Source organism: Propithecus coquereli, unplaced genomic scaffold, assembly GCF_000956105.1.
Source record: "Propithecus coquereli isolate 6110/MARCELLA unplaced genomic scaffold, Pcoq_1.0 Scaffold197, whole genome shotgun sequence".
NCBI classification, from domain to species: domain Eukaryota; kingdom Metazoa; phylum Chordata; class Mammalia; order Primates; family Indriidae; genus Propithecus; species Propithecus coquereli.
Genome location: NW_012144633.1, coordinates 2,958,068 through 2,984,551, shown reverse-complemented (window position 1 = coordinate 2,984,551; position 26,484 = coordinate 2,958,068). Strand labels below are relative to the sequence as shown.

At 41.4% G+C, this 26,484-nt stretch overlaps 1 protein-coding gene and 1 pseudogene across 1 annotated transcript in view; one reads left to right on the top strand and one right to left on the bottom strand.

Moving 5' to 3' along the window:
• Positions 1–792: 792 nt before the first annotated feature.
• The window catches only part of CHD1L (chromodomain helicase DNA binding protein 1-like), a 49,771-nt gene continuing 24,079 nt past the window's right edge, over positions 793–26,484 (bottom strand). The window contains 14 exon segments of the mRNA XM_012643461.1: positions 793–1,079; positions 3,792–3,900; positions 4,494–4,608; positions 6,254–6,324; positions 7,615–7,713; positions 8,820–9,025; positions 9,564–9,727; positions 10,526–10,674; positions 15,375–15,540; positions 19,047–19,200; positions 20,145–20,259; positions 23,023–23,133; positions 24,316–24,389; positions 26,109–26,235. Coding sequence (XP_012498915.1) covers positions 1,001–1,079; positions 3,792–3,900; positions 4,494–4,608; positions 6,254–6,324; positions 7,615–7,713; positions 8,820–9,025; positions 9,564–9,727; positions 10,526–10,674; positions 15,375–15,540; positions 19,047–19,200; positions 20,145–20,259; positions 23,023–23,133; positions 24,316–24,389; positions 26,109–26,235 — 1,739 coding nt within the window. The 3' untranslated portion in view covers positions 793–1,000.
• Positions 1,804–2,709, top strand: LOC105809582 (annotated as a pseudogene).

Genomic DNA, 26,484 nt, shown 5'->3' with positions numbered 1-26,484 from the left:
TGAAAAATCAATGCAAGAAGTTTTAGGAGACAAAAATAAGGAATCATAAATTTAGAGGTCTTAATAGATCCTCAGCATAGATGCTAAATTGTTGAACGGTGAGGGTGTTGGGAAGAAGTCAAACAGAACAGTAAAACACAGGTGCTAAAGCTACCACCTTCCTTAGAAGGTCATGGTTCTGGCTCTGAACCCAATAGCAGGGATCCCTGCACCAAGGGCCCAGAACTGAGGCTTCTCAAGAGGCCTCAGAGCAGCACAAATTAGAGTGGTTGGGGGTAGTCCCCCAAGACTGGGACTTCAACACAAAAGTGTGAAAAACCACAACTTACAAGTCGTCTCCCCATGACTCCACTTCCGGTGGTTCTCAGTCCCCTGCCCTCCCCAATACACTGATCATTCTGTGCCGGCGTTGTGCCAATTTCATAATACCTTCATTTCTTGCAGCTGAACTGGATCTGGTGAGCAGAGGAAAGGAGATCCTCTGGTTTTTCTGAAGTCCCATTTGACAGGCGTCTAGGCCAATGTGTTTTCTTCTAGATCTCGATGCCGAGCTGTACAAAAAGGGCAAGAAGCACTCCACTTGCCTGGCTCAAGAATCTCACTTGCCAGTCTCTACCCCAAGGCCTGTCATTGGCTGAAGGTACTTCCTTTTCCCAGAGCCACCCTGCTCTATTACCTTTCATAGCTCCTTAATCCACATAGCCTTTTCCTATGTAAAGAAATCAGTCTGTAGGGGAAGAAAACTAGGTATAGGGGAAAGAAAGCAGTGAAACTATTAAAGGTAGAAAATTTATTATCATGTCAATAGCTATGCCAACTGCGGACAAAGGGCTTTCCCAAATAAGTTGTGCTTCCCCATATTACAGGTACCAGACCAGAGTGACACAATCTCAGAGGCCACCAGATTCCGATTCCTTTTTGAAATACTCTATTACAGTAGCTCTGGGAAAATATCTTCTTGGCTGGTTGCTAAAGACTGGATCTGACCCTAGGCCAATCATTAAGACACCAGCTGTCTTGCGAAAGAAGATGAGGACTGTGAATGAAGAACAGCAGCCTTGCTTCTAGGAAAGTAGTATCTGATAAGGATGGTCAAGGAAAATATATTTCATCACTTTAAAACCAACTTTACCAAAACTACTAGTTTTCTAGTTTAGTTACTATTGAAATAACTGTTCCAGAAGTAGTGTATTTTAATTCCCTTTTACCATATCATAAATACTTCCAGTATCGTTAGTATTTAGTACTGCTATTATTGAGTACTAAAACTCTTTGGATACTGCTTGACCTGTATAAGTATATAAAAGATGACTTCTCTATTAAGTTTTTATAATGATTTAAATATCATGAAGACTATCACTGAGTGAATTCTAGTAAGTACCTAAGTAAAAATACCTAAGTAAAAAATAGTTTCTGTTATGATTATTGCACTTGAGGGTCAATTCAGCTTCTTCTTGCAATTTTGGACTCAGTATAGTAGTTCAAACAATGCCAACTTACACAGTAAGGAATTCATTAGAATACTAGTCTAGTGAAAGGAAATCATGACTTAATGGTTGAAATGAATTTCATATTGACTTTTAAGAGTATATCAAAAGGTTCAGAGAGCTGCACTCAGGAGCTAGGGCGAGCAGAGGCGGCGCAGTGGCTGGCAGCCGAGAACTGCATGCGGAGCCAGCGGGCCAGCGCCGAGCAACTGCAGGTGGCCACAGAAGTCCCCCGGGAGCCGGTGGCTGTGTGTGCGTGCGGCCCCTGTGCTGGTGGCGGCACGAGGAGCGGCAGCCGGTTTGGGCGAGTGGCATCATGGACGAGAAGGTGTTCACCAAAGAGCTGGACCAGTGGATCAAGCAGCTGAACGAGTCCCAGGTCAAGAGCCTCTGCAAGAAGGCTAAAGAAATCCTGACAAAAGAAGCCAACGTGCAGGAGGTTCGATGTCCAGTCACTGTCTGTGGAGATGTGCACTGGCAATTTCATGATCTCCTGGAACTGTTTAGAATTGCTGGCAAATCGCAGATACAAATTACTTGTCTATGGGAGATTATGTTGACAGAGGATATTATTCAGTTGAAACAGTTACACTGCTTGTAGCTCTTAAGGTTCATTACCGTGAACGCATTACCATTCTTTGAGGGAATCATGAGAGCAAACAGATCACACAAGTTCATGGTTTCTATGATGAGTGTTTAAGAAAATATGGAAATGCAGACGTTTGGAAATATTTTACAGATATTTTTGACTATCTTTCTCTCACTGCCTTGGTGGATGGGCAGATCTTCTGTCTACATGGTGCCTCTGTCCATAGATACACTGGATCACATCAGAGCACTTGATCGCCTACAAGAAGTCCCCCATGAGGGTCCAATGTGTGACTTGCTGTGGTCAGATCCAGATGACCGTGGTGGTTGGGGTATATCTCCTCGAGGAGCTGGTTACACCTTTGGACAAGATATTTCTGAGACATTTAATCATACCAATGGCCTCACATTGGTGTCTAGAGCTCCCTAGTTGGTCATGGAGGGATATAACTGGTGCCATGATCGGAATGTAGTAACAATTTTGAGTGCTCCAAACTATTGCTATAGTTGTGGTAACCAAGCTGCAATCATGGAACTTGATGATACTCTAAAATACTCTTTCTTGCAGTTTGACCCAGCACCCCGTAGAGGCAAGCCACATGCAGCTGTTTGTGCTCCAGACTACTTCCTGTAATGAAAATTTAAACTTGTACAGTATTGCCATGAACCATATATTGACCTAATGGAAATGGGAAGAGCAACACTAACTCTAAAGTGTCAGAAAATAGTAAACATTCAAAAAATTTTTCACACAGACCAAAAGATGTGCCATATAAAAATACAAAGCCTCTTGTCATCAACAGCCCTGACAACTTTAGAATGAACCAGTTCATTGCCTGCTGAAGCGACATTGTTGGTCAAGAAACCAGTTTCTGGCATAGCGCTACTTGTACTTAACTTTTGCTTTCTCTGAGAGATTGCAAATAAGATGTAAACATTAACACCTCTTGAATACAATTTAACTTCCATTTAGCTATAGCATTACTCAGCATGACTGTAGATAAGGATAGCAGCAAACAATCACTGGAGTTTAATGAACATTTTTAAAGTAAGTACCAATGCCTCCCCTCTACTTATGAGTTTTGAAATAGTTTTGTTTATTTTCAGGGATACTGTTTAATTTAGTTATATGATTTATCTGCACTCAGTTTATTCCCTTCTCAAATCTCAGCCCCATGTTGTTCTTTGTTATTGTCAAAACCTAGTGAGTTGTTTTGAACAGAACTGTTTTTCCCCCTTCTGTAGGATGATGTTACTGCCTAAGAGAACTGCAGTGTTTTTCATAATAAACTTATGAACTAAGAACTGAAAAAAAAAAAAAAAGGTTCAGAAATAAAATAGTTCACTGTTTATTTATTTATTTTAGTTAACAGAGCGAAGTTCTCAGAATTAGGCCTTGGTCCACAGATCTGAAGGATCTCTAGAGTAGTGATGTGGAAAAGATTCAATATGTTACCAAATGGCAAATGTTCAATTAATTCTCCCCTTCATATCTTTCGATCTATCTGTTGGCATCCAGAAACACTTGGGTGTATTTATCTACTTGGCTGTATATGTTGGACATATACAAGTTGTAAATACTTTAGTTCTCGTCTCATTGAAGGAAAGGCAGAGTGAAGAATGTGGCAGGAGAAGACTCGGCAGTGGCACCAGAAAATGCAACACATTTTCCCTCTGGAGTTGGGAGAACACATTATTAAGACCACAAAAGGATACACGTAAGTTGGGATGCCTCTTGCAGCCAAATGTTTGCGAATAAGTCGCTCCGTACCATACCAGTTAAAACCTTTGGTGGAGTGTCCGATGCGTGGAAGATGAACACTTGCTATTAAAAAGAATAGATCATGATGTCTTTACTCATCGAAAACTGACTGAGTATAAAGTATACACCAGAGAAAATAACTGACTGTCCCACTCAAAGCATACAATTACAGTGTCAGAAATATTCTGAGGAGGGACTGTAATAAGGAAAAATTGAATTATTCTCTTGAGCACAAGGACCCACAGGCTCTAGAAATAAGTAGCTACAATGGAAATAGAATATGATTGGTGGAGTCAAAATAAGCAGAGATTCTCTACAAGCCATTCAATTCAATAAACTCTGAGACACACCAGGTTTGGATCAAAATTTAACTTTTTTTGGCAGAGAACTGTCTGTTATTGTGGAGCTTCCTCACCTGTAAAACCATGATAAAAACACCAAGTGGATGGAGAAAGGTCCATGGAGATAATGGATAAGGAGTGTTCGGAAAGGAAAAGGCTATATGAATACACGATGATGTAGTTATCACGCGTGTGGTTTGCCTGTACCATGCATATTGAATGGGGCCTTGACATTTCTCACCTCCCTGCAAAAGTCATACCAGGTACCTAGAAACAAAAATTTATCTACTCCTGAGCACAGATGGAAGAGCTTACCTTTCCTTTTCTTTGCTGCTAAAAATATCTTCTTCAGGCCCTCTTCTAGGGCTGCCATCTTAATGCCAGACAGGACATTGGAGCGATCACGGTGCTGAGCCACAATCAAGGCCAACTAGGAAGAACAGCCATTAAATGACTCACGTGACAGGAAACACCACACTGTCAACTGAGTGACCTGCCTGCAGAGGGGACTGACCCCTCTGTGGGTCACTCGGGCTTTGGCTCCATCCTTTTGGATGCACTGCCTGAACAGCAATGCCCTACTAAACGTAGATGTCACGCCCCATCAAATTTCTCTTATTTTGTAGTAAATTTATATAGGCTTTTCTTCCTTTTTTTAGGATATGTTAAAATCAGAGTCCAAAACATTTGCTTTCTACATGCTCTCAAGGGTAAAGAAGGAATTTTTCAGAATCATAGGCGTAGAAAGAATTTGAGGTTCTTGTATTCCAGGCCTCTAACTGATGCTCGAGTCGGCTCCACAATGCCCAGGAGGAATCATTCCATCTCTGTTCAAACAATTCCCGGGAGGACAAAATGCCTGGCTTCTCCTGCCTCACCCTAACCTAAGTGGAGTAGAGCCAGGGAGTGTCCAGGGAGCTTCAGGGACTACAGACGTGGTGCTCTACTCACTGTAAACAATTTTCTAGAGTCACTGGACTCTAAGTTTCTTATACACATATACTGTCACTCTCCTTTTTTAGCATTCTAGAAACTACTGAAGGAATGAGTAAACAAACCAACCACTTTGTTATTAGCCACATAGACCACCAACCTCAAGAGAAGGAGCCTCTCTGTCAGCCTAGTTTCTAAATTTCTTCTTTTCTAAGTCAGTCAGATTTGGCTCAAAATCTGAATATAAATCCAGGCCTCGGAGAAAGCTGGGTAAGTGTGGCAAAGAAAACTCAACACAGGTATTTCAAACGACAGGCAAGTGGAGATACCTCAGATGCAAAAGGATTTTGATGTGGGCATAAGAAATATGGATTGGTTCCTCTCCTTTGCTTACAGCTGTCTAGAAAACACACTTACATAGAAATTTTCATGTAATTAATGACAAAACCCTCAGAGTTTTGAGTCCCATTTTCTTACTGATTCAGTAAACGTTTATGAAGCATCTCCTGTGAGGATACGTGGGGTACTGAGGATGAAAAGATGAACAGGAGTCCCCGTACTTAGGAGGGGCTGCTGTTTAGGCCAGTGGAGGAAGAAGGCCAAGGACAGTGCTGCAGGGACTGACGGACGGGAAGCCGGAGGCCAGGGGAGGGTGTGCCCACCCTGTTTGTCAGCAGCTCAACTGTGTCCCCCCAAAATCCATGTGCTGAAGCCCTAACCCCAGTATCTCAGAATGTGACTGTATTTGGAGACAGGGTTTTTAAAGAGATGATGAAGTTAAACGGAGACTTTTAGGGTGGGGCCTAATCCAATCTGACTGGTGTCCTTATAAGAAGAGGAAGCTTGGAGACACAGACAACAGGCAGGCACATGCGCAGCGAGACAGCCATCTGCAAGCCAACGAGACAGGCCAGAGAGAAACCAAACCTGCTGACACCTTGATCTTGGACTTCCAGCCTCCAGAACTGTGCGGAAGTAAGTTTCTGTTTAAGCTGCCCAGTCTGTGGTACTGTGTTGGGGCAGCCCTAGCAAATGTGTACACTACTAGAAGGCCAGTGTGGGTAGGAAAGGTTTAAGAGAGATTGATGTGAGCTGAATTTTAGTTCTGTTAAGAGATGTGGGTTTTTCTTTTTTTCACTTACCAAATCTTGTCCTTGATTTCTTGACTCTTTATCATCAATAGGAAATAAAAGGACACCTCCTAAACTCAAGTCTGAGGTAAAATTTTAAAAAGCAACAGAAAGAACATTAAGTTCACTGAGGACTGAGACTACTGAAAGGCTATTCTGAGTTCTCCTCATACGTTCCCTTTTCCAAATCCAGCTGGGTTTCAAACCCTGCCGTCCTTCAGAATCCTTCGTATCTTTTCTCACTCTCCTGGCCTCAGTCAACACCTCAGCCAGATTCACTCCCAAACTTTCATCATCTAATTCAGTGCTCCTCAAATGTTACAGAGGTATCTGGGGGAAGGAGCACTGAGCTTGAAACTACTCTGGGAGTCTGCTCATCTTAAACCATTCGAATAAACATTGCGTTCTACTCTATGTCCCTTTGTGTATCTTCCTACCCCATCCAAATCAAATAACACTGACAGTTTACGCGAATGTGCTAATTCTATGGCTTTACATGACCCAGCATGAAAGTTGTCAGAATCATAATGGAATCACTTGTGTTAAAAACCCTGGCAAACAGAGCTGAGGAAGGCCATGAAGAGAGGGTTCTCATGCACAACCGCCTGAAAACGAGAACATGCGCCAGCAATTGCCTGTCTGACCTCAGACTGGCACCACCCTTGTTACTGATCCTTGTAGCCAAGGATTATTATCTTGAAAATTATGTAATCCTCCTCAGTTTTCCTTTCAAAACCTTTGTCTTCCTTTACCTCCCTGAATACACATAGTTTACTACGGCACAGGCATTGCCATTTCAATGCCCATTCCTAACAAAATCGTTTTCTTTGAGAGCCTCTCCATCTGTTATTTAGGTTGATATCAGTTTGAACTTTTCATTCAAAGAAAAATGATGGATGTCCTGCACCCTCCAATCTTTTAAGTCATTCTAAAATACTGGTTGTGCTATGACACACTTTTGATCAAATCTGCCAAATAACTCGCCATTACCCACTGGGTAAGGTTGTGTTTAGAATGGCATCTCCCTGGACAAGCCACATATAGTCTTCTATGATGTTGCCTAAGGCTCCTTTTGAAACCTAACTCTTCTCTATTCCTCTGCCTTAACCCTCTAGGCTGCCTGCCTGGCCTACATACCACCCTCCAAACACAGGAACTGGGTGCCTGCCTGGGTCCCTCAATACCCACAGACTGGGAACAGTTGGTGCTGTGGCAATACCAAAAAGAGTGAGACCATCAGGGACCCTCTTGCCATGATCTCCACCAGTTCTTCTGACTCCTTATCTAGTGCTTTGTCAGCCCCACGACACTGTCTTAAGTGTCCTCTCCTGTCTCATTCCATGCCTAACCCTTCCCTCTACTTTGCTGCTTACCTTTCATTTTCCCAGCCAGCTCATATATTTTTCTTGGCTCAGCTGATCGTGTTTCCAGAGCTGTGAATAAACCACCTCTGCCCCAGCGGCCAGAATCATCTGATGGAAGAAAGAGAAAATTTTCAAATATAGGAGGTAAAGTCTAATCCACAATTTAGAAAAACAAAGGCACACGTAATGGCTTGTGGGAGAATGATTTTTCAAAGGGAAGAAAGAATACCTGGGAATACCACAGGTTGGACCTCCCAAATATGTTTAGGTTTTCTGGAAGATAAACCTGGCCATCATAACAGGAAAGCACCTCAAAAATTAGTGTTCTGAGTGAGCAGAATCTCTGTGGTACATCTGTGATTCCTGGAAGATGACAGGAAGGATGGCGAGGAGAGGACTGTAACGCAGGGTGAGCTGACGCACTGGCAACGCACCAGTGCAGAATCCCCGTTTCGTGGATGAGCAAGAGGAAAGGTGAAAGGACTTAGTCAAGCTGGAACTGACGCTGCTGGTTATCACCTCATCTTTACAGTCATTCACTCATTCACACTAAACATCTGACAGTTGCATTACATGTCAAGCCTTGTTTTAGGCACCAGGGTCATCACGGTGGACCAAAAAAACCCCTGCTTCCATGAAGCTTACTTCCTAATGCAATAAGCAGTCGGATAAATGAGTACGTATGTAATACGTCAGGTGGGACAGGCATAATAAAGGAAGATGAGAGAAAGAGAGTAACAGAGGTAGGGATGGGGTCTGTTTTATATGAGGTGATCAGAGAAGACCTCTCTGAGAAGCAGACATTTGAACATGGCTTGATGTGGCTATTTGGGGAAGTAAGAAGTGCAAGAGTCATAAGGGGGAACAAGCCTGAAATTTTGCTTTTTCTCAAGGGATTCATTTGTCTTATAAATGTTGCCTCATTTCACTAGCTTAAAAGCCTTGTACAGAGGATAAGGCAGGTATTATCCCATTTATATGGATAAAGAGCTTGAAGCTCAGGGACTCTGGGTAACATGACCAGGCAAAATGAATTTGACTCTGGCGCCAAGAGTCAAACTCATGTCTCCTGATTCTAAACCTCAGGCTTTTTGGACCGCCACACAATACGGCACTGGGACTGTCACACCCTCGGTCAGGGTTCTGCCTCATCCTCCCCCATTCTTGACACCAGGAGACTGAGGCACCCACCCCCACTGTACCACTTCTCGTACCTACGCAGTGCACGATGACAGCGTCCTCGGCCCCCGTCTGAGGGTGGGTGACATCACCACTGACGTACTTGACCGAGGTTGAGTCTGGGTCTCCATAATCCAGCTCGTTAGAGCTCTCATCTTCCCCATCCTCAAGGTCCTCTGGCTCACTGTCCTCGGAGGGCAGGCAGAAGGACTGGTAATTGTTGGCCTCCCACCAGGCCATCCTGCAGCAGGCCAGGGAGAAAAGGAAATGAACCTGGCCTATCACAATTTCCCTTGAAGCACATTTTGTACTGCTGCTCACAAACAGTAATTGCCAAGTGGAAATGCAATTAGAAACTCACCCTGATTGAAGTTCTCTGCTTATTTATAAATGAACAGGTCTCACTGATTAGCCTAACTGCCTCCTGACTACAACACAACAATGAGCATAAACCGAAGGTTCCTGTTTTTAAGAACATGACTAAAAAGGATCGTTCAAGGAAACTACTCTTTGTCAGACAGCTACAAAAAGTCTTAAACTTTTCTGGTTTCACAGAATGCATCTTCTCTGCCTTAAGGTACTCAGGGCCTTTCACTTACATAGAGTAAATATTAACGTTAAAATTTAATCTTTAAAAAAGTATTCTGTTAGCAATAGGAATGATCAACCTTATAGAAATTTTCTGTATTTGTAAAGTGACATTCAACTGTGGTCTCTCTATATAACGGAGACTCCTTTACCAACTGTGACCCTCGGCTTGGTTAATGGTACAGACATACTTTTTCTTATGTTCGGCTTCTTCCTTTTCCCTCTTCTTCTCCTCTATTAGTCTCTTTCTCTTGGCTGCTGCTTCTTGTCTTTTCTTGCGTCTGTCCTCCAGCTCTTCTGGGCTCAGAATATGCTTCCTTTTAGTAGACCCCTCCCCTAGGCCTGGGATAAGAACCTGCAGGAAGAACAAGATCCATCACCGGGAAGGGCAGGAGCTCCTGTTCCTCCTTAAGTTTCAGCATCCCTAAAGCGCACTCTGTACACAAGCACCATGCTGAATATTCCATTTGCTATCCATGTCACACATCTCACAGGCATGGTGACCAGGACAGCACGCTCAAAACTCAACCGAAGCACGGCTGACATGGTTGGCACAATCATTTTGATTCATTTCATTAGGAATAAGGTACTTCAGAAAAGTACCTTTTTCTCCTTGACTGAAAGCATACCCTGCAGGATGCCATTTTAACTTTAACCATTTTTAATGGAAATCTTTCTGCAATGTATTGTATAAATCTTATTAAAACAGAATATTTCAACATCATGACTATCTTAATAACTATTATTTAATTAGCACATATTAAGTGCCAAACACTGAACATTACATACATTATTTATGACTGCCATCTTCTCTTAATGACACAGAGTCACAATTATCAACAGCAGCACATGGTATTATGGTATTTGGTATAACACAATGATCCCTTTAGGGGTGGCTTAGATGGACAGGGCTGCTTTCACCTGCATTAAATCGTACAATATACTCTCCTTGTTAATGTTTTTTATGCCAACTTTTTACATAGTTTTTATATTATGATACAGTTAACTATACTAACATTTCAACAAACACTTCCAATACTTATTTCTTAACGAATCATCCTAAGAGAGCCAAATAGTTTTAGCATCATTTTTTGTTTTCTTAGGATGACAGTTTGTAAGAATTTATTCTTTTACATAAATTAATAGTTCTTACACTGCCTTTCTTTCGGAGTGACCGGCCCACTTGACTAGTTTTCTCCAAAAGGGTTTTCTGAAGATTCACCAGTTGTTCAAATGATTTTCTGTCTTCCTTACTAGGCTCTTTAGAATAATCTTTACCTTCAAATAAGTACATATGGTTTTCTAGAAACATAAAACACAAAGAAATTCAAACACTAAAAAAATGGATTAATGCTATTCAAAGCACTAACTAGGGTGAACAAGAGAACAACTGCCTGTACTCTAAATGGGCTAAAACCAGCTTGTGATGAAGGCATTTCACTTCCCAGCCCACTGACACTGAAGTGTTTAGGCTCTACACGGAGATCCCATATATTTACTTCACAAAGTAGACAGCATGGCTTGAAACCCTTCTGGTCTATCCCTAGATGATCCGTGAGTCTCAGCTGGGTCCCTCCACCCTGCTATCTTGGATTGTTCATTGTTCATTCAGTCCCAACTTTTCCTCAGCACAAATCTCAAGGACATTAAGATCACCTAATAAAATCTATAATTTTTTATTCCAAACACACTTTGAAGACTCAACTCTTATATTAAAAGGAACAAGTTGCAAATCTATGAGAAAATGAAGAACCACAAAAATAATCCCTGGGATTTACAACATCCTTTACAGTTCTCATGAAGCATATTAATGATCCTCACAACAATCCTGGTATAACTAACCCCACTTATGAAAGGGGAAACCAAGGCTCAGACAAGGATTAAGGGACATCCCAATTCTCACTGGTAATAAAGAAAGGCAGGATTTTCTGACTCGAAGGCCAGGGTGCTCTTTCAAGTATATTAGTGTATCTACAGAGGGGTGGAGAGATATCAGGCTAGCAAATAATTATAGTAATAACAATAAGGACAATAGTGTGATCCTGAATACCACTTTATATTATCAGAGCACTTTCACATCTATTATGACATTTCATTTTTGCAACTGTGTAAAAGAGTCAAGTAGAAAGTAGCACGATTTTATAGATGAGGACATAACGGCTCAGTGAGGTTGGGTGATCTGCCATGATTATGAATCAAGTGATAAACAGAAGTCATGACCAGATAAGACTATCAATCACAGACAGGTAAGATAATGAAGTGAAGCATATGTAATAGCACGTTACCAAATAATGTATTTTCACAGCATTATGAAATCAGCTATGTTTTCCCTAGAGAGTATGAAAGCAAAACATTTTCATTCTCAAGAGATCAATTGCTTCACACTTGTACCCAAATCTAACCAGCTGTAATTCTAATTGGCATTTGCTAATTAAATCAGCAGGGGGCTTTCAATAGGGCACTATATCAACAAGTGGAAAAAAATAAAGAGCTGAGAAGTGTCAAATATGATCAACACATGTAGCTTCATACTGCATGCAATTTACAACTTCCAAACATGCTTTTTAAAAAACCCTGGCATTCAAGATAAAGCAACACTGTTTTTTTATTTAATTTTGATGGGGCTGCTTTAATTACCAGTCTTTCATATTATTTTTAATCATGCTCCCCATCTTCACTCTACAGCCAAGAGGATATTGGAGACCATAGGCCTAGACTCTCAACTCTGTTCTATTAAGGGGAACCATTTACCATAGAGCAAACCTATAGCCATTAACCAAGAGAAAATTCCAAATTTTAATACAACTGGGGGATTTTTTTCTGGCACTTGGACTGTCTGAAAAAGTATGATTTTTTTAGTAGTTGGATTGACTGAGAAATATATTAAATACCTTTCTGGAAAACAGTGCAATTTTATTTTGTTCTAGGAAACATTAGGAAAATAAGTAAATGTTAGGAAAATTAATCTAGGTACATGCAGAATTAGATGTAAGCTTTGATATTTAATATAATCAATACATAACTTAAACATTACCATAAGCATCTATTTATTTTCTCACCTGAAACCACCAAATGACAGTAAAGGAATTTAAGAAAAGATATATGAGGGCAGGGCGGAGGGGGGAAGAGGGAGGAGGGAGGAGGGGACGGGTATTTGCATACACAAAGAGTGCAATGCGCACCACCCAAAGGATGGCCATATTTGAAACTCGGGCTTAGTGGGGGGGGGGGCAAGGGCAACATATGTAACCTAAACATCTGTACCCCCATAATATGCTGAAATAAAAAAAGAAAAGAAAAGAAAAGATATATGAGAAAATGGTGGATGAAAAGTTCAGGAACCCTTTGGAAAATGGAAAGTGGCTGCAGGGATAGTAACAGACTAAGAAGAGCCATGGAAGCAAAACACAGGTGTCCAGCCAGGGGGTAATTATGAGACCAGAGACCCTCTCAATCCTCCAAGAGCCTTGGATTTACAAGTACAGGGTACGGCAAGGTGGGGAACTGAGAGAAGACCTGCACACCAAGTCACTGGCAGGCCATGAGCCCTTGACTCACACTGTATCTTCAATTTGAGCGACCAGGTTTACTCCATCCTCACGTCTTCAAAAGAAAACATTAGAGGATCTGTCTCTGGAGAAAGTGAGTTGCCCAGTGAAAAAACTTCAACTACAGACATCAGGGGAGGCTCCCTCTATGTGAAAGCTGGCTAGCTCAGCCAGTAATGCTGGGGTAAGGCCTGAGAGTCCATGCACCTGTGCATGCCAAATCTGCCATCAGCTTTGTGGCACTTCCCTGGCACATGTGCTCAGACAGCCAGGGGACACCAGATGGTTAAGGAAAACTACCAATAGGAATAAGAGATCCCAAAAGAAATTTAAAAAGAACAGGAACCTACTGCACTTGACTAGTCTTAAAAAAAAAAAAAAAAAAAAAAAGAACAGGAACCATGGTTGACTATAGTTAATGATATATTGTATTCCTGAGAAATGCTAGGAGAATGAATGCTAAGTGTTCTCACCACAAAGATGATAACCATGTGAGGCGATGTATATTTCATTAGCGAGATTTAACCATTCCACAAAATGTATGTGCTTCAAGGCATCATGTTGTACACAACAAATACAATTTTATCTGTCAATTAAAAAAAAATTAAGGGCTAGGCGTGGTGGCTCATGCCTGTAATCCTAACACTTCAGGAAGCCTAGGTGGGAGAATTGCTTGAGGCCAGGAGTTTGAGACCAGCCTGAGCAAGAGTAAGAACCCATCTCTACAAAAAATAGAAAAATCAGCCAGGCATGGTGGCGCTCATCTATAGTCTCAGCTACTCAGGAGGCTGAGGCAGGAAGATCACTTGACCGCAAGAGTCTGAGGTTGCAGTGAACTATGATTATGCCACTGCGCCCTTGCCTGGGTGACAGAGTGAGACTGTCTCCAAAAAGATAAATAATTTTTTTGTTTTTAGAGAGGGAGAAGGAGAAGCAACTAAAGAAAAGAGCGACAACGTAGTGGGCAGAGGAACATTTTTAAAAAAGATACAGTAAATATCCTGCCTGGAATACATTTTAAAAAGCTATAATAAATGTCCCCAGAGAGGATATTTTGTCCTTGAAATGAGAACAGGATACAATTAAAATAACAAGCAGGGAACAAGAAACAGTTCTTGAAGAATGTAAACAAATACTATTATAAAGAATTAAAGATAAAATAGGAGAAAAGTCAAAGAGCAGTATCTTGTAAAATAATGCCAGCTGCCTAAATTCCAATTTCTCCACATATCCTATAAAAACCATATGACCAACAAGGATTACGAAACCACCCTGAATCCATGCCTACTACAAAATTAGGAGTCAGAAAATACTATAAACTTCAATTTGTACATGAGTAGAGAAATGAACATCCCAAACCAGCTAAGGCAGCTCCAAAGCTCACACTAGAGAGTCAGGCAGAGACTGTGCAGAAAGCAGCAAGGGCAGCAGGGTTCTAGCAGTGCCAGGCAGATCAAATTTTTTTACCCCCCCCCAAAAGGGGCTCACACCCCAAATGAGAAAACAATGAGGACAGGTCTTAGACTTGGTGGATCAGAGCAGTGGCTACTCAGGAAGTGAAAGGAAGGGACTGGGAAACACATGCAGCCAGGAGTTGGGAGGGTACTGCTCTTGGGGGAGAGACACCTCAGAAGAGGGACACATCCCTTGACAGCTCTGTGGCAAAGGGAAAGAAGGAAGCAAGTGATGGAAATTCACATTCCTATAGAAACAAAAGAGAATCACAAAACCAGAAATCATGCCAACCCCATTCCCCACCAAAAAAAGAAAGCACCATTTAGCAAAGAAACTGCCTTTTCTGTATCAACGAAAGAAGGTACTCTCGGAATTAAGAAGCTTATTAAGATTCCTAAACCTCTCATCCCAGTCCACAGGGAATCCCTGCTACAGCTGGTTCAGGAAAATAAAGTCATTTCAACATAAATTGAAATATTCAGGATAGAAAGGAACAAAAAGACAAATGTTGATCACATTCAGAAAAAAAATAACCAGGCACACGACACAGTCCACACTGTTGATGAGCACACAGTAAATGCTCAATCAACGTTAGCTGTGATTTAAAAAACAAATCATTCTCTGCTGAGAAGCGGAATCACTGTGTGCAGAGCACCATACTTAGGACAGTAGGCTTTACTAAGAAACAAAGGAGAAGATACTTACAACCAAGGGAGGAAAGGTACAAATTCAAATCCTTGAGATTGATGCTACCACAACTATTAATATGATTTTGGTTCAAAGTTCAGCTACAAGTAAATAGCCAGACAAATTTCCAGTTAGGCTGGGAAGAGTTCTTGGACCCAGCAAGTCTTAATCAGTGGGCCCAAGATGACAATAGGGCTGGGTAGGAAAAAGATGTCCCAGGAAGCAGCATCCAGGCCCTTCCATGGGCTCAGCGCACCCGTGTTCCAGTTTGGAGTGGCTGTGCCATTTGCTCTGCTCTGACTCCCAACTCACTTCCTTCCTCTTGCTCTCTGCTCCCTCCTTCTGCTGCAGGCAAGGCATCCGAGATCCACTGGCCATCTTTTGTTCCCCCCAGGATGGACTCCAGGTCTATTTCATCCATGGTGCTCCCCTCAGAGGACAGTAGTTTATCCAAACCAAATTTGAGTACCTCACTCAACTTGAATGCAGAAAACAAAAAAAGTCCAGTTAGTTCTCATGAAAACAAACATCAGGATATTGGAGATCTGCTAAATGGCTTAACAGCACCAGGCATATTCCTTCCCTGATGGACAGACAGGCTTTCTTCTCGCCCCGTCATAGATGACACCAACCAGGGCTGTTTAACAGTTAGTTTGATGATGGATAAATAGAGAGGTGATAAATGATGATCACAGCTGTTGACTTTGATAACTCTCCATAACAACAAAAAATTCGATAAGCCTCCATTTTTTTTGAAGAATAACCTTAATTTCCTGCATTTTCTACAGCATCTCTCACTGGCATTCACAGGCATTCCAAGCAACAACATGACAAGTCAGAGGCCCTGTTAGCTACTTTCCTGCCTTTCCACTGCCAACATCTCAGGAAGAGAAGGCTATACTGGGCACTTTATATCTATCATAAACTGATTCCTTTCCTTTGGCAATTTATTTTCCCATCACAGTGCTCTACGGAAACCGCCTTGGCAAAGACCAGCAACCACTCCTGATCACGAGGCCCAGGTGAAGGCCATTTCTCAATCTGAATCTTCCTAGATGTACCTCTGGTACTGCATTATCCTGCTTCTCTTCCCTTATCCCTCTCCAGGGTACCCTCAGCCTATTCCCTGTGGCTGCGGGAACCACCCAGAAAGCTTAGATGATTTTTCCTGGATTTCACTTGTTACTTCCAACTTTATACCTACCTAAGCCCTAACTCCAAGATCCTGAACCAAGCTGGAGTCACACCTTGGGCCCTTGTTTACATCTTCCCCTTTCAGAGTGGGTGAATTATGTCTAGATCATCTATTTTCTGAGTATCTTGGAAATCTTCAGGTATTCTGTAATAGCTTGGAAAAAAGTTAGATAGCCCACCTGTGCATGAACACGCCTGGATACATTTATATTTAACCTTGGCGTACATAAACAAGATAACTGGCTTTGGCAGCTGGTACCAAAAATAGAAGAAAGCCAACTATTTATGATGAGAATTAGTACATACTGGGACCCTCCCCTAAACCCTTGTGTATTTACGCTTGCCACCTGGCTTTCCCTAGTTATTGCTCACTTACGATGTGTCTTAGTCTTCAGGGAACTACATGTGTTTTTATGAGGAGCAATATTTTACAGTAATTAACAGCATGTGCTTGGAGGTTAGAGAATGCTTGGATTGGAGTCCTAAATCTGAATGACCCTGAGCAAATTACCTAAGATTGGAATAAAGATAGTACCTATCTCATTCTGTTGTTATTCTTATTCACTGAAAACCGGAAAAGTGCACCTAAGACCATACTTAGCACACAGTAGGCATTTAATAAATGTTCACTGTATCTGTATCTGACTTTCTCTGTTTCTACTGTGTTCTCCGCAGCAAAATAAACCTGCTTCCCTCTTGCAGGACTTCAGAACTCCATACTGCTTAAATTTACCAAACCAGAATCACATCTTTTACTATTGATTTTTTGGCATTTAAAAAAAGTCCCTTGCTTTGAGACAAAGGCACTGGGTTATGACCTTTGCTTTTGGCAACCACAAGAACTCATAGTCTGGATAGGGAAGAGATAAATCAGACATTAGAGTCAGAACGTAACTTTCCAACAACCATGATCTGGGCAAGAGGTCCGACAGAGACCCTCAAAAAGCCAGGAGTCCGTGTTCCCACTAGTATTTGGCCCCATGGCACAGAGGTACGTCTACAGGATTCGCAGTGATGTGCCCAGCATCCCACAGCCCAGGGATAACCCTGACTGAGCTCCCTCCACTGGAAGAGAGTTCAAGCATCTTACTGACAATTCTTCCTCCTCTGATGCCCAGAATGTGGGCTTTCCGAGGCTCTGTCATTTACCCCTTCACCATGCCCAATGGTGAATTTGTCTCTCTCTCAAGGCTCTATGTGGAACTATTCTATGAGAATTGTATTTAAGAGTATCTACAGTATTCTCCTACCTCTCTTCTCAAGCTTTTATCTTACATTTGTAATTGCCTCAAAACGTATAGCCTGCCCTACCACCATTATGGTTAAGCACGTACATCAGAGTCGGCAACAAAAGAAAAAAACAGAAAAAAAGAAAAAAAAAAGAAACCACACTTAGCCACCTAAGACCCTAAGATAAACAAAAACCAAACAAATAAAACCCAGCATTACTCTTTCTGGTTCTAGTCCCAAATATATGAAATCTTGAGCCTTTCCTATAAGTCACTGACTTCCTAACAAAAATGCTGATACATAAAGATAAGCATTGGCCTTTGTGCATATGATAACCATATGAGAAAATTGCTCTTTTCAACCCATGCTCAGACTAATTATAAACTTGGTAACTCTGCTTGTGTTAATGAACTGTGTAATTTTTTCCATTTTAAATATTTGTTATATTTTTTATTTGATAAACTAGCCCCCTTAAAGCCTAGTCTCTTCTTACAAACTTCTGCAAACGAAATTCTTTTTTCTGAGTCTTCCTCTAACAATAATGTATGTTATATTGTACTTTTACTGCAAACCCTGTTGACTAAAGCCTAAATTATCTTTATCTTCCTAAAACTCTGCCCTGCCTCCTAACTTCCTAATTTCTATTCTCCTCATATCCAGGCTTAAAACCTTGCAGCCATCTTTGAATTTTCTCTCTCCTAACGCCCTCCTTCTAAACAGCGACCAACCCGTCACATCGCCTTTTGCAATGTTTCTCACACCAGACCCTCCTCCTGCCACTGCCCTTGGCAGACATCTTTTACTCTCTTCATGCGTGAGTCTTTCCAGTATCTGAGGAGTTGGTCTCTCTGCATCTAGCCCCGCATTCCTGGGGCAGGACTAAAGGATCCGGGATATATTATTAATATAATATGGGTTCTGCTTTTAACCCAAGGGCCACTATAGAATAACTTTAAGTTCTTCCAAAAGAGAGCTCTCTCTAAACTCTTCCAAGCCAGCATCTGACTCCCATCCAACAGTCCCTTCTTCAAGCAAATTAACTCTAGTCCTTTCAACCATTTTTTCTATGGCATAATTTTGAATTCCTGATCTCATTTGCTCTCCTTTGAGTATGAAGTAAGTAACATAAGCCACTGATCAAAGGGTCTGGAATTAAGAAGGAGGCACAGAATTGTTATTGATTATGCTAAGTTCTTTATTTTAACTGATTCTCTTAACAGCCCTTGGAAGTAACTAGTGCAATCCTCACTTTTAGAAAAGTAAAGAGAGTGTATCAAAGAGGTTAAGGTGTCTATTCAGACCCACACAGCCAATACATGTTGAGGCTTGGATCCGAATTCAAGTTAGATGGCCCAGAGCCCATCCTCCTTAGTCCACGTCCTCCTGCCTTTATGGATCGTACTCATTCTTGCACACAGTAGGTCCTAGGGCAAGTGTGAGTTAGGCCAGGGTACAAATACGTAGATGGGGAAAGTGGGTTGTTAGTTCCATTTCTTTTCATTTACATTCTCCTTCACAGAGCACTGACATATTCTAAAGTGAAGAACAATATTATTATACCTGGAGGTCAGCATCGGCTGAAGGTTTCTGGGCTCCCAGAGTAAAATGGCCTCCTTCTATGATCACGTTGGTGAGCTGCAGTTTGGAGGCTGCTCTCCTATAGACTATTTCTTCCACGGTGTCCCGGCCAATCAGCCGAATAACCTTAACAGACCTGTACATCAGTGAAATGAGAGCAGTGTGCTGTAAGAGTCTGCAAAGCCAGGCAAAAGCGTGCAAGGAAACAAAGGAAATACCTAAAAGGAAACAAAGCCAAATACCATATTCAAGGTACAATGAAAAGGATATTGTTTAATTTGGACCTGAGCATTTCTTAGAAAGAACTGGACTCAAATTCTTTCTGAACCTTTCCAAAGGAGTTAGGATGATGAGGTGATCATAACCAAGATTCCTTATCTGTGGCCAAAAAACAGCTCTGGTAGAACTAAATTATCCTCAGGTCAAAGAGTAGCACCTATCTTTTTAGTTTAGCTCCATAGCCTCATAACCCCATTTTTAACTGAGTTAGACCCTAACTCAAGAAGGATGAGTTAATTTCTAATGGTTCCTTCTAATTATTTCACTATTTAATTTTGCTCTTTAAAAGTAAGTCTGGCCAGGCGCAGTGGCTCACACTTGTAATCCTAGCACTTTGGGAGGACAAGGCAGGAGGATTGCTTGAAGGCAGGAGGATTGCTTGAGGCCAGGAGTTCGAGACCAGCCTGAGCAAGAGCGAGACCCAATGTCTACAAAAAATAGAAAAATTAGATAAGCGTGGTGGTGTACACCTACAGTCCCAGCTACTTGGGAGGCTAAGGCAGGAGACACACTTGAGCCCAGGAGTTTAAGGTTGCTGTGAGCTAGGCTGATACCACTGCACTGTAGCCCAGGATACAGAGCAAGACTTTGTCTCAAAAAAAAAAAGAAAAAGAAAAAGTAAGTCTGGACTGATAATGTGACCCACCCAATACTACTCCCAGGAGTCAACAGCACAGACAGGTCTCTTGACTCCCAGTTTGGGGCTGTCACCAGGACTACATTCTTCACCTTCTTCCGAACCCAGAACCACTGCCGAGCAAGCCAAAGAAGTGAAAAAATGCTGATGCCTAAATCACTCACTTGTTCTGGCCAATTCGGTGAGCCCTGGCAGCTGCTTGCAAGTCATTCTGAGGATTAAAATCACTGTCGACAAAAATCACAGTATCTGCTGCCGTTAAGTTCATGCCAACTCCACCTGAAACAAAGCAGAAAGGAATGTGATTGCAAGCACATGAGGACTAGAAAATAAAGACACAAGGCTAGAGTGGGTCAGATCAATAAACTGAAATAGTCAAAACAACTGGCTTCACCCTTCCAACAGACACCCCCATCCCCAACTCCAGAACTTTGCAGCAGTTGGAAATGCTACCTGACCTCATATTGCCTGACTTGGGAAAACGTAATTATGGAATGTAACAGAACAAAGGGAGCAAGGGTAAGTGGCAAAAGTGGATAATTAAGTTAGTGCTGTGAAGGTATTTTAAATCTCTTCTGCTTAAAAACCTTGATCAGAATAGTCTGTGGAAAAAATCCACATGTTCTTTCAGAAAACAGCTTTCAATATTACAGAGGTCTGCTGTGGACACTGTTAAGAAAAGAGTGTTTACATCAACTGCAAGTTACAACTAGGTAGTAAGATCCCTGATACAAGTTACTGAGAAGGGGGGATGACATTACACTCCTGAGCAGAGCAGGAAACCACCTCCTTCCCATTGGAGAAAACTTTCATGAGTCTTTTCTGTACTTGTTTCCTCATTAATCAAAAGAGAAAGTAGCAAAACCAAAGGCGAGACAAGAACACTTCATGGAACAACTTTCTGGTCTTTCTTCAGTGCTTCAGGAAAAGGGCTGAGGAGGTACACTGGGTCCCAGGAATTAATTAAGAGAACCATGAAGGTAAATTGCAGCCTTCTCTTTGACTGATGTGAAAACAAGTACAAAACAGACTCCCTCTGGCCAGGGTCGTCAGAGCTTGTTGCTGAAACAAGCCAGCCTGAAAGGGCTTGTTCCAAGAGCCTGAGTTAAGGACAGACTTTTGAGAAGGACTACTGACTGTAAGCTGGATCTCAAGACAAGTCAGGCAGGAATATTCTAATTAAAGCCTTCATGTAAAATTAAAGTCAGTACAAAGAGATAATAACGACTGATTGCTGAGAGGTGCCAAATTATACCTAAAAATAATAATGATAGCTACACTTATGCTGTGCGTACTACTTGCCAGGCATTGTTCTAAGCACTTTACATGTATCAACTCCCTTAACCCTCACAACAGTATGAGTAGTTATTATGATTATGCCCATTTTACAGATGTTGAAATGGAAGCACAGAGAGGTTAAGGGACTTATCTGAGGTTGCACAGCTAGAAGATGAGAGAGCCAAGATTCCTTCCCACATGGTCTGGGTCCAGAGTCTGTTCTTTTATCCATTGTACTATAATACCTTCCAGACACTTATTTCATTTAAAAATGTGCTCCATAAAAATTATCTTCTTATTGAATTAATGTCTGAGTTCAGCTCTTCTTCACTGAGGGGTGATATTTTTATATATAAGCTATATCCATATTTGTCTGGGACATATTCATGAGCTAACACTGCCATCTGGTGGCAATTTAAATAAATGAAAATGCTGCAAAACTGCAGCCAGACCGTGATAGCAAATATGACAGTGCACGGAAATGGCTGATATCCAGGACTGTTTCCGCTGCTAAAAGAGCTACTCTGAGTCCTTCAAGGAGATTAACTGAAAAGCAGAGTTGTCCTTCTTTCTAATTTTAGACACTTCAAACATGCTGCTGCTTTCTGAATACGAAGATTGGCGAAATCATTGAAGCATAAATGGAACTGTTTTCCCAACACTGATGATGTGCTTGCCCTGATCCTTCCAGTTTCTCCTAAGAATCCTCCAGAGACGACTGATCACATGAGTAAATGGCTGAGAGTCAGGGTGCGGTCTGTGATCTTGGGAAGAGAGTGAATGAATCTGATTATATCTTGTATTATTAATTTCATTAGGGAGACACAACATACATAGGTGAAATAATCTCCTTAGAAAGGATTATATCTCATACTTCTTTTATATACCCTTTTAGTACTAAGCACTTATAAAACTTTTTAATTAAGACTGAATTCTTTTTATAAAAATATTGATCTGTCTTTAGCGTAGAGGACGTACATCCCTTTCATGTTCCTGCATGTATTCCATCAGTTCACACGCCACCTCCATCAAGATTTAGGTCTATAAAAAATAAGATAATGAAACTAAGATTCTATGTGTTCAAAACTAATTTAAGGAAGGTCTGCTTGCTCTAGTTCATGTGAATAACTTCACCTCCAAGAACTGATTTCAAATTAATCATCTATGAAAGCACTTTGTAACTGGTGAAGCACTACAAATTTTATATGTAATATTTATGATTTAAGTCATATGTAGACAATGTCATAAATAATTCTAAAAAGCTGGCAGTTTCAATACAATCACATTTTTTAAACAACTAGATTTTTGCTAAGCTTTGACAACACTATTCCAGAGGTACTTATGAAGGAAGGGAAAGTAGCAGACTATTATTTTATTTCCCAAATTCATGGTTAGGAAGGAGAACTGCCTCCATTGAATATAAATAAAACTTTCCACAAAATCACAGAAATCATTCAGGATACTTCCAAGTCAATGGGCAAAGCAGATTAGAATTACCTACAATTACCTACCAAACGATACCAGGTTTCAGCCTTACTTCTTTGATGAGATGATAGCTTGGACAGGTTAGATAGAAAAAAGCACCATGTTAGAAGTTCAGCACCTTGATAAATTGTGCCAACTACCTCAATTCCTCTTGTTTTACACTCCTTAGTAATAACTTCACCCTTCAGAGAATTAAGGAAAAATGTACTAATGGCAGGGACGCAGAAGTACTCCACCGCCCCTTGTGTGTCTGCTTTTGTCAATGCCTATGTGGCCTACCTGTCCTGGTACTCAGAAGGAAAATGAAAATGGGCTGCTGTCCAAAGTTCTTAATGGCCAAGTGTCTCTCTTCTCCTCTCATGGAACCATCCACACGCTCATAGCTGTAGCCTTTACACAGAGGAAGAAAACAGAGAAATCATAAGCCTTTCCAAGTGCTCTCTGGGGAACAAAAAATTAAGTCAGCCCAAAACCAAAAGCCAATGTTGTCCCTAACCATATACAGCCATGGTCCTACTTTAAGCAAATCCCATGGGAAAAATTTAAATGTAGGGGGACAATTTATCATTTCACAAAATAACTCACCATAATATACTCCTCTGAGGTTTTCAAATACATGCAGTTGATGTCTTTGGCATTTATGGAGTTAAGACTCAATTTTAACTATTCGCGACCAGTCCCAAATGTCTACACTGTGTGGTAGTTTCTAATTTTGCTGAGACACGATCCCTATTTGTGCGAGCAGTAAGACAAGCACTCAGAGCAGGTCAGTGAGCCTGCCTGATGGCACAGATCTGTCTTTTGGTGAAGCATCAGGGTTTTCCGCTGGGCACCAGGCACCCACGTCAGGAAGCGGAGCTGTAAGCTCAGGCCACATCTGTGCATCTGGGGATTCCCCAGTGTGCCAACAGCATTTCTGCAAGTGTCCACTGGACCAGTGTACTGTGGTACTTAGGGGGCATCAAGTGGATCTGAGAGACCCACCCTGGACTAACTTTTTAAATTGTGGGGTCTGGAGCTGATACTTCTTCACCTCTGGGCTCAAGATCAACCAATGTTACAGCCTTTTCCCATCATCCCACATTATATATTAAACAGAGTTCCGAGGTAACCTAACCTACATTCTCTATTGTCTATATAGAAAGAATTTGATCTTACCTTTCCTCTGGTTTATTTGTGGGATCTCTTTTAATATTCATCTTTTTTTAACCATCCTAAGTGCTCAATCATTGAGGTGAATGTTATGAGACACTGAGAGCTCTAGTCACCAAAACTCTGTTTATCATCCGTTTTCAAAAACACTCAACATTTCCACAACATTTGCTCCAGTGCTCATAATTTTAAATGACATACATGATGGGAATGTGGGTGTTCTGTCCATGTGCCTCTCTCTACTCTCAATAATTGCCTTCATACCCCACTCTCCACACTTTGATCATCTTCTGGTTCTGAATAATGTTCTTGCATTGCTTTCCTTTATAACATTCCTACACCCTGCATTACTCTTCATGGACCTCTCTGGACCATTAAGTCTAAAAAAGCCTTAAGTAATGTAGTGGCCAAGGGTGTCACCTCTGTAATCCATGTAGTCTTGGAGAATATCCAACATCTGGGTCATTTGGGAGAAAAGTAAAACCCGATGGCCCCTGGCAAGAAAAAAAAAAAAGGAAAAACTGCCAACTCTAGTATTTAAGGTAAGTTTCCCTCAGGCAAAACTTACCAAAGAATACAAGTTTATAAATAAACGAAATACTGAAGTAGAAATATAAATGTCATATAATTTACAGAGACTTCTTCAGAAACCACCCTAAATGCCTTATGTAAGAATATACCTCCACATGTGGCTGTATCTTTCAGAGCAGTTGTTCTCAAACTAGAGTGGAGATATTCCCAGGGGCATGTGTCAATGCACCAAGGGGCATAAGAAGTCCTAGAATAACCAATGTGCCTCTTTCTGGACTGTCAATTTGCTCAAGGGAAAGAAACGCAAGCTTTCATTTTAACAGCAAAATAAGATATGTTAAGAGTAAAATGTAAAAATTCAAACACACACACCCCACAGAAACTGGAGACCCTGAAGAGCCTGTGGTCAGCCACATATAGCTATTCTCTACGTGGAGGTGTAAAGTCACTATCCTCTTATCTATGGTTATATTGCTTCAAAAGTCTGAGAAGTCTCACTTTAGGGAAGCAAGGGGCAGGTGACATCTCCCACAATATATGACAAACTGATGTATAGGAAGAGTAGATAGGAAAGAAGGAGGCAAAATGATGCATTAAGTCAAAAACAAAGTCAAGCTTACGGCCTCTTGTTACCAGCCATTATTTTACATTTGCATAAACAAAGAAGCACAATACTGTCAAAAGAGTATTTTCATTATGAAAACTAATTTAATCTGAGCTTGCAACAAGTATAAGAGGAACAATCATGGAGAACTCTTAAAACTCTAGCCCCATATGGGTGGAAAAAGCATTGAATTGGAAGTTGAGGACCTCAATTCTAATCTTATCTCTGCCATTTGCTGGCTTTGTCACCCTGAACAAGTCACATAACCTTTCTGAATCTATGAAACGAAAAAGTTGGGCAGAAAATATTTATGGGTCCTTTTCCAATTCTAACACACTTATGGTAGATATATCAGCGCCAATAAAATATCGTAAGACATGCAATTATTTAACTTGCACATTCCTAAGGTTGGGTAATTTTGCCAAATCTGAAGTTTTAGGTTAGTTCAGGTCATATCTGGGCCACACATCCCAAAAGGACAACTCTGAAATGCTTGGGAGTCTGGGCTTTTCCTAGACTCCTCCTACCTTCTGGTGCCTTGGAAGATCACGTAGAAGCTGGACACAGGTCCACCAAACACTAACTGAACCTGGTCTTCTAATGCCCAACTCATGTAAAGAGTCCCTCGAGTTCCGCTTGAGTTCAAATTAAACCCCACAGGTTAACAAAAAGAAAGTTTACTGAGTCCTTATTAGGTGCTAATTCAACACAAGGTACCAACAGGCAATTATAAAATGTTCAGTGTTGTTGCTATCCCTGTGGAGCCAAACAATATAGTTGGAGCGATACAGTTAACATACACCATTAACCAGATTGCAGATTAAGGTGGTGCACTGCCAAGTGCTGGATTAGGATCTTCGTGTTGTAGGAAATTCAGGAAAGGAAAGAATGATTGGGGAGAGGGGGAGGTGGGATGGGGTGGAAGGGGGTAGGAGTATAGTCACAGGGAAGGTAGAACCTGAATCAGGGTCTTGAAAAAAGAAAAACTGGAATCAGCCTCAACAAATCAGTAAGCCCCTCATTATTCAGGTCTTAACAGTCATGAGCTCAGAGCAGAAAATGTGAACTTATCACCTACTTGGAATACAGGAATGCCAGCAGCTTATCCAGTAGGTGAAGTTTCCCACTAGCCTCAATCAGATGGTCTCCAACTTCAAAAGGCTCTGGCTCCACACCTGGAAAAGAAAGAACCCACTGCCAATAATCTGCCCTCTGTCAGGGCAGACTTCCTAAGTAAAGAAGCCAATAGGTAGACTGTAGCAAGAGAGGCCGCGCTCCTTCTAACTGAGAGTGGGCCCAAGCCTCATCTCCCTCTGAGGCATTTTATAATCAGTTGTTTGCATGATGATCTCAGTGCTGTTAACACCAATCACAGAGCCTGCAACACCCAACAAGCCTAAGAAACATTGATCTGCGTAATAAACCCACTCTTGAGGAAACTGAAACACTAGAAG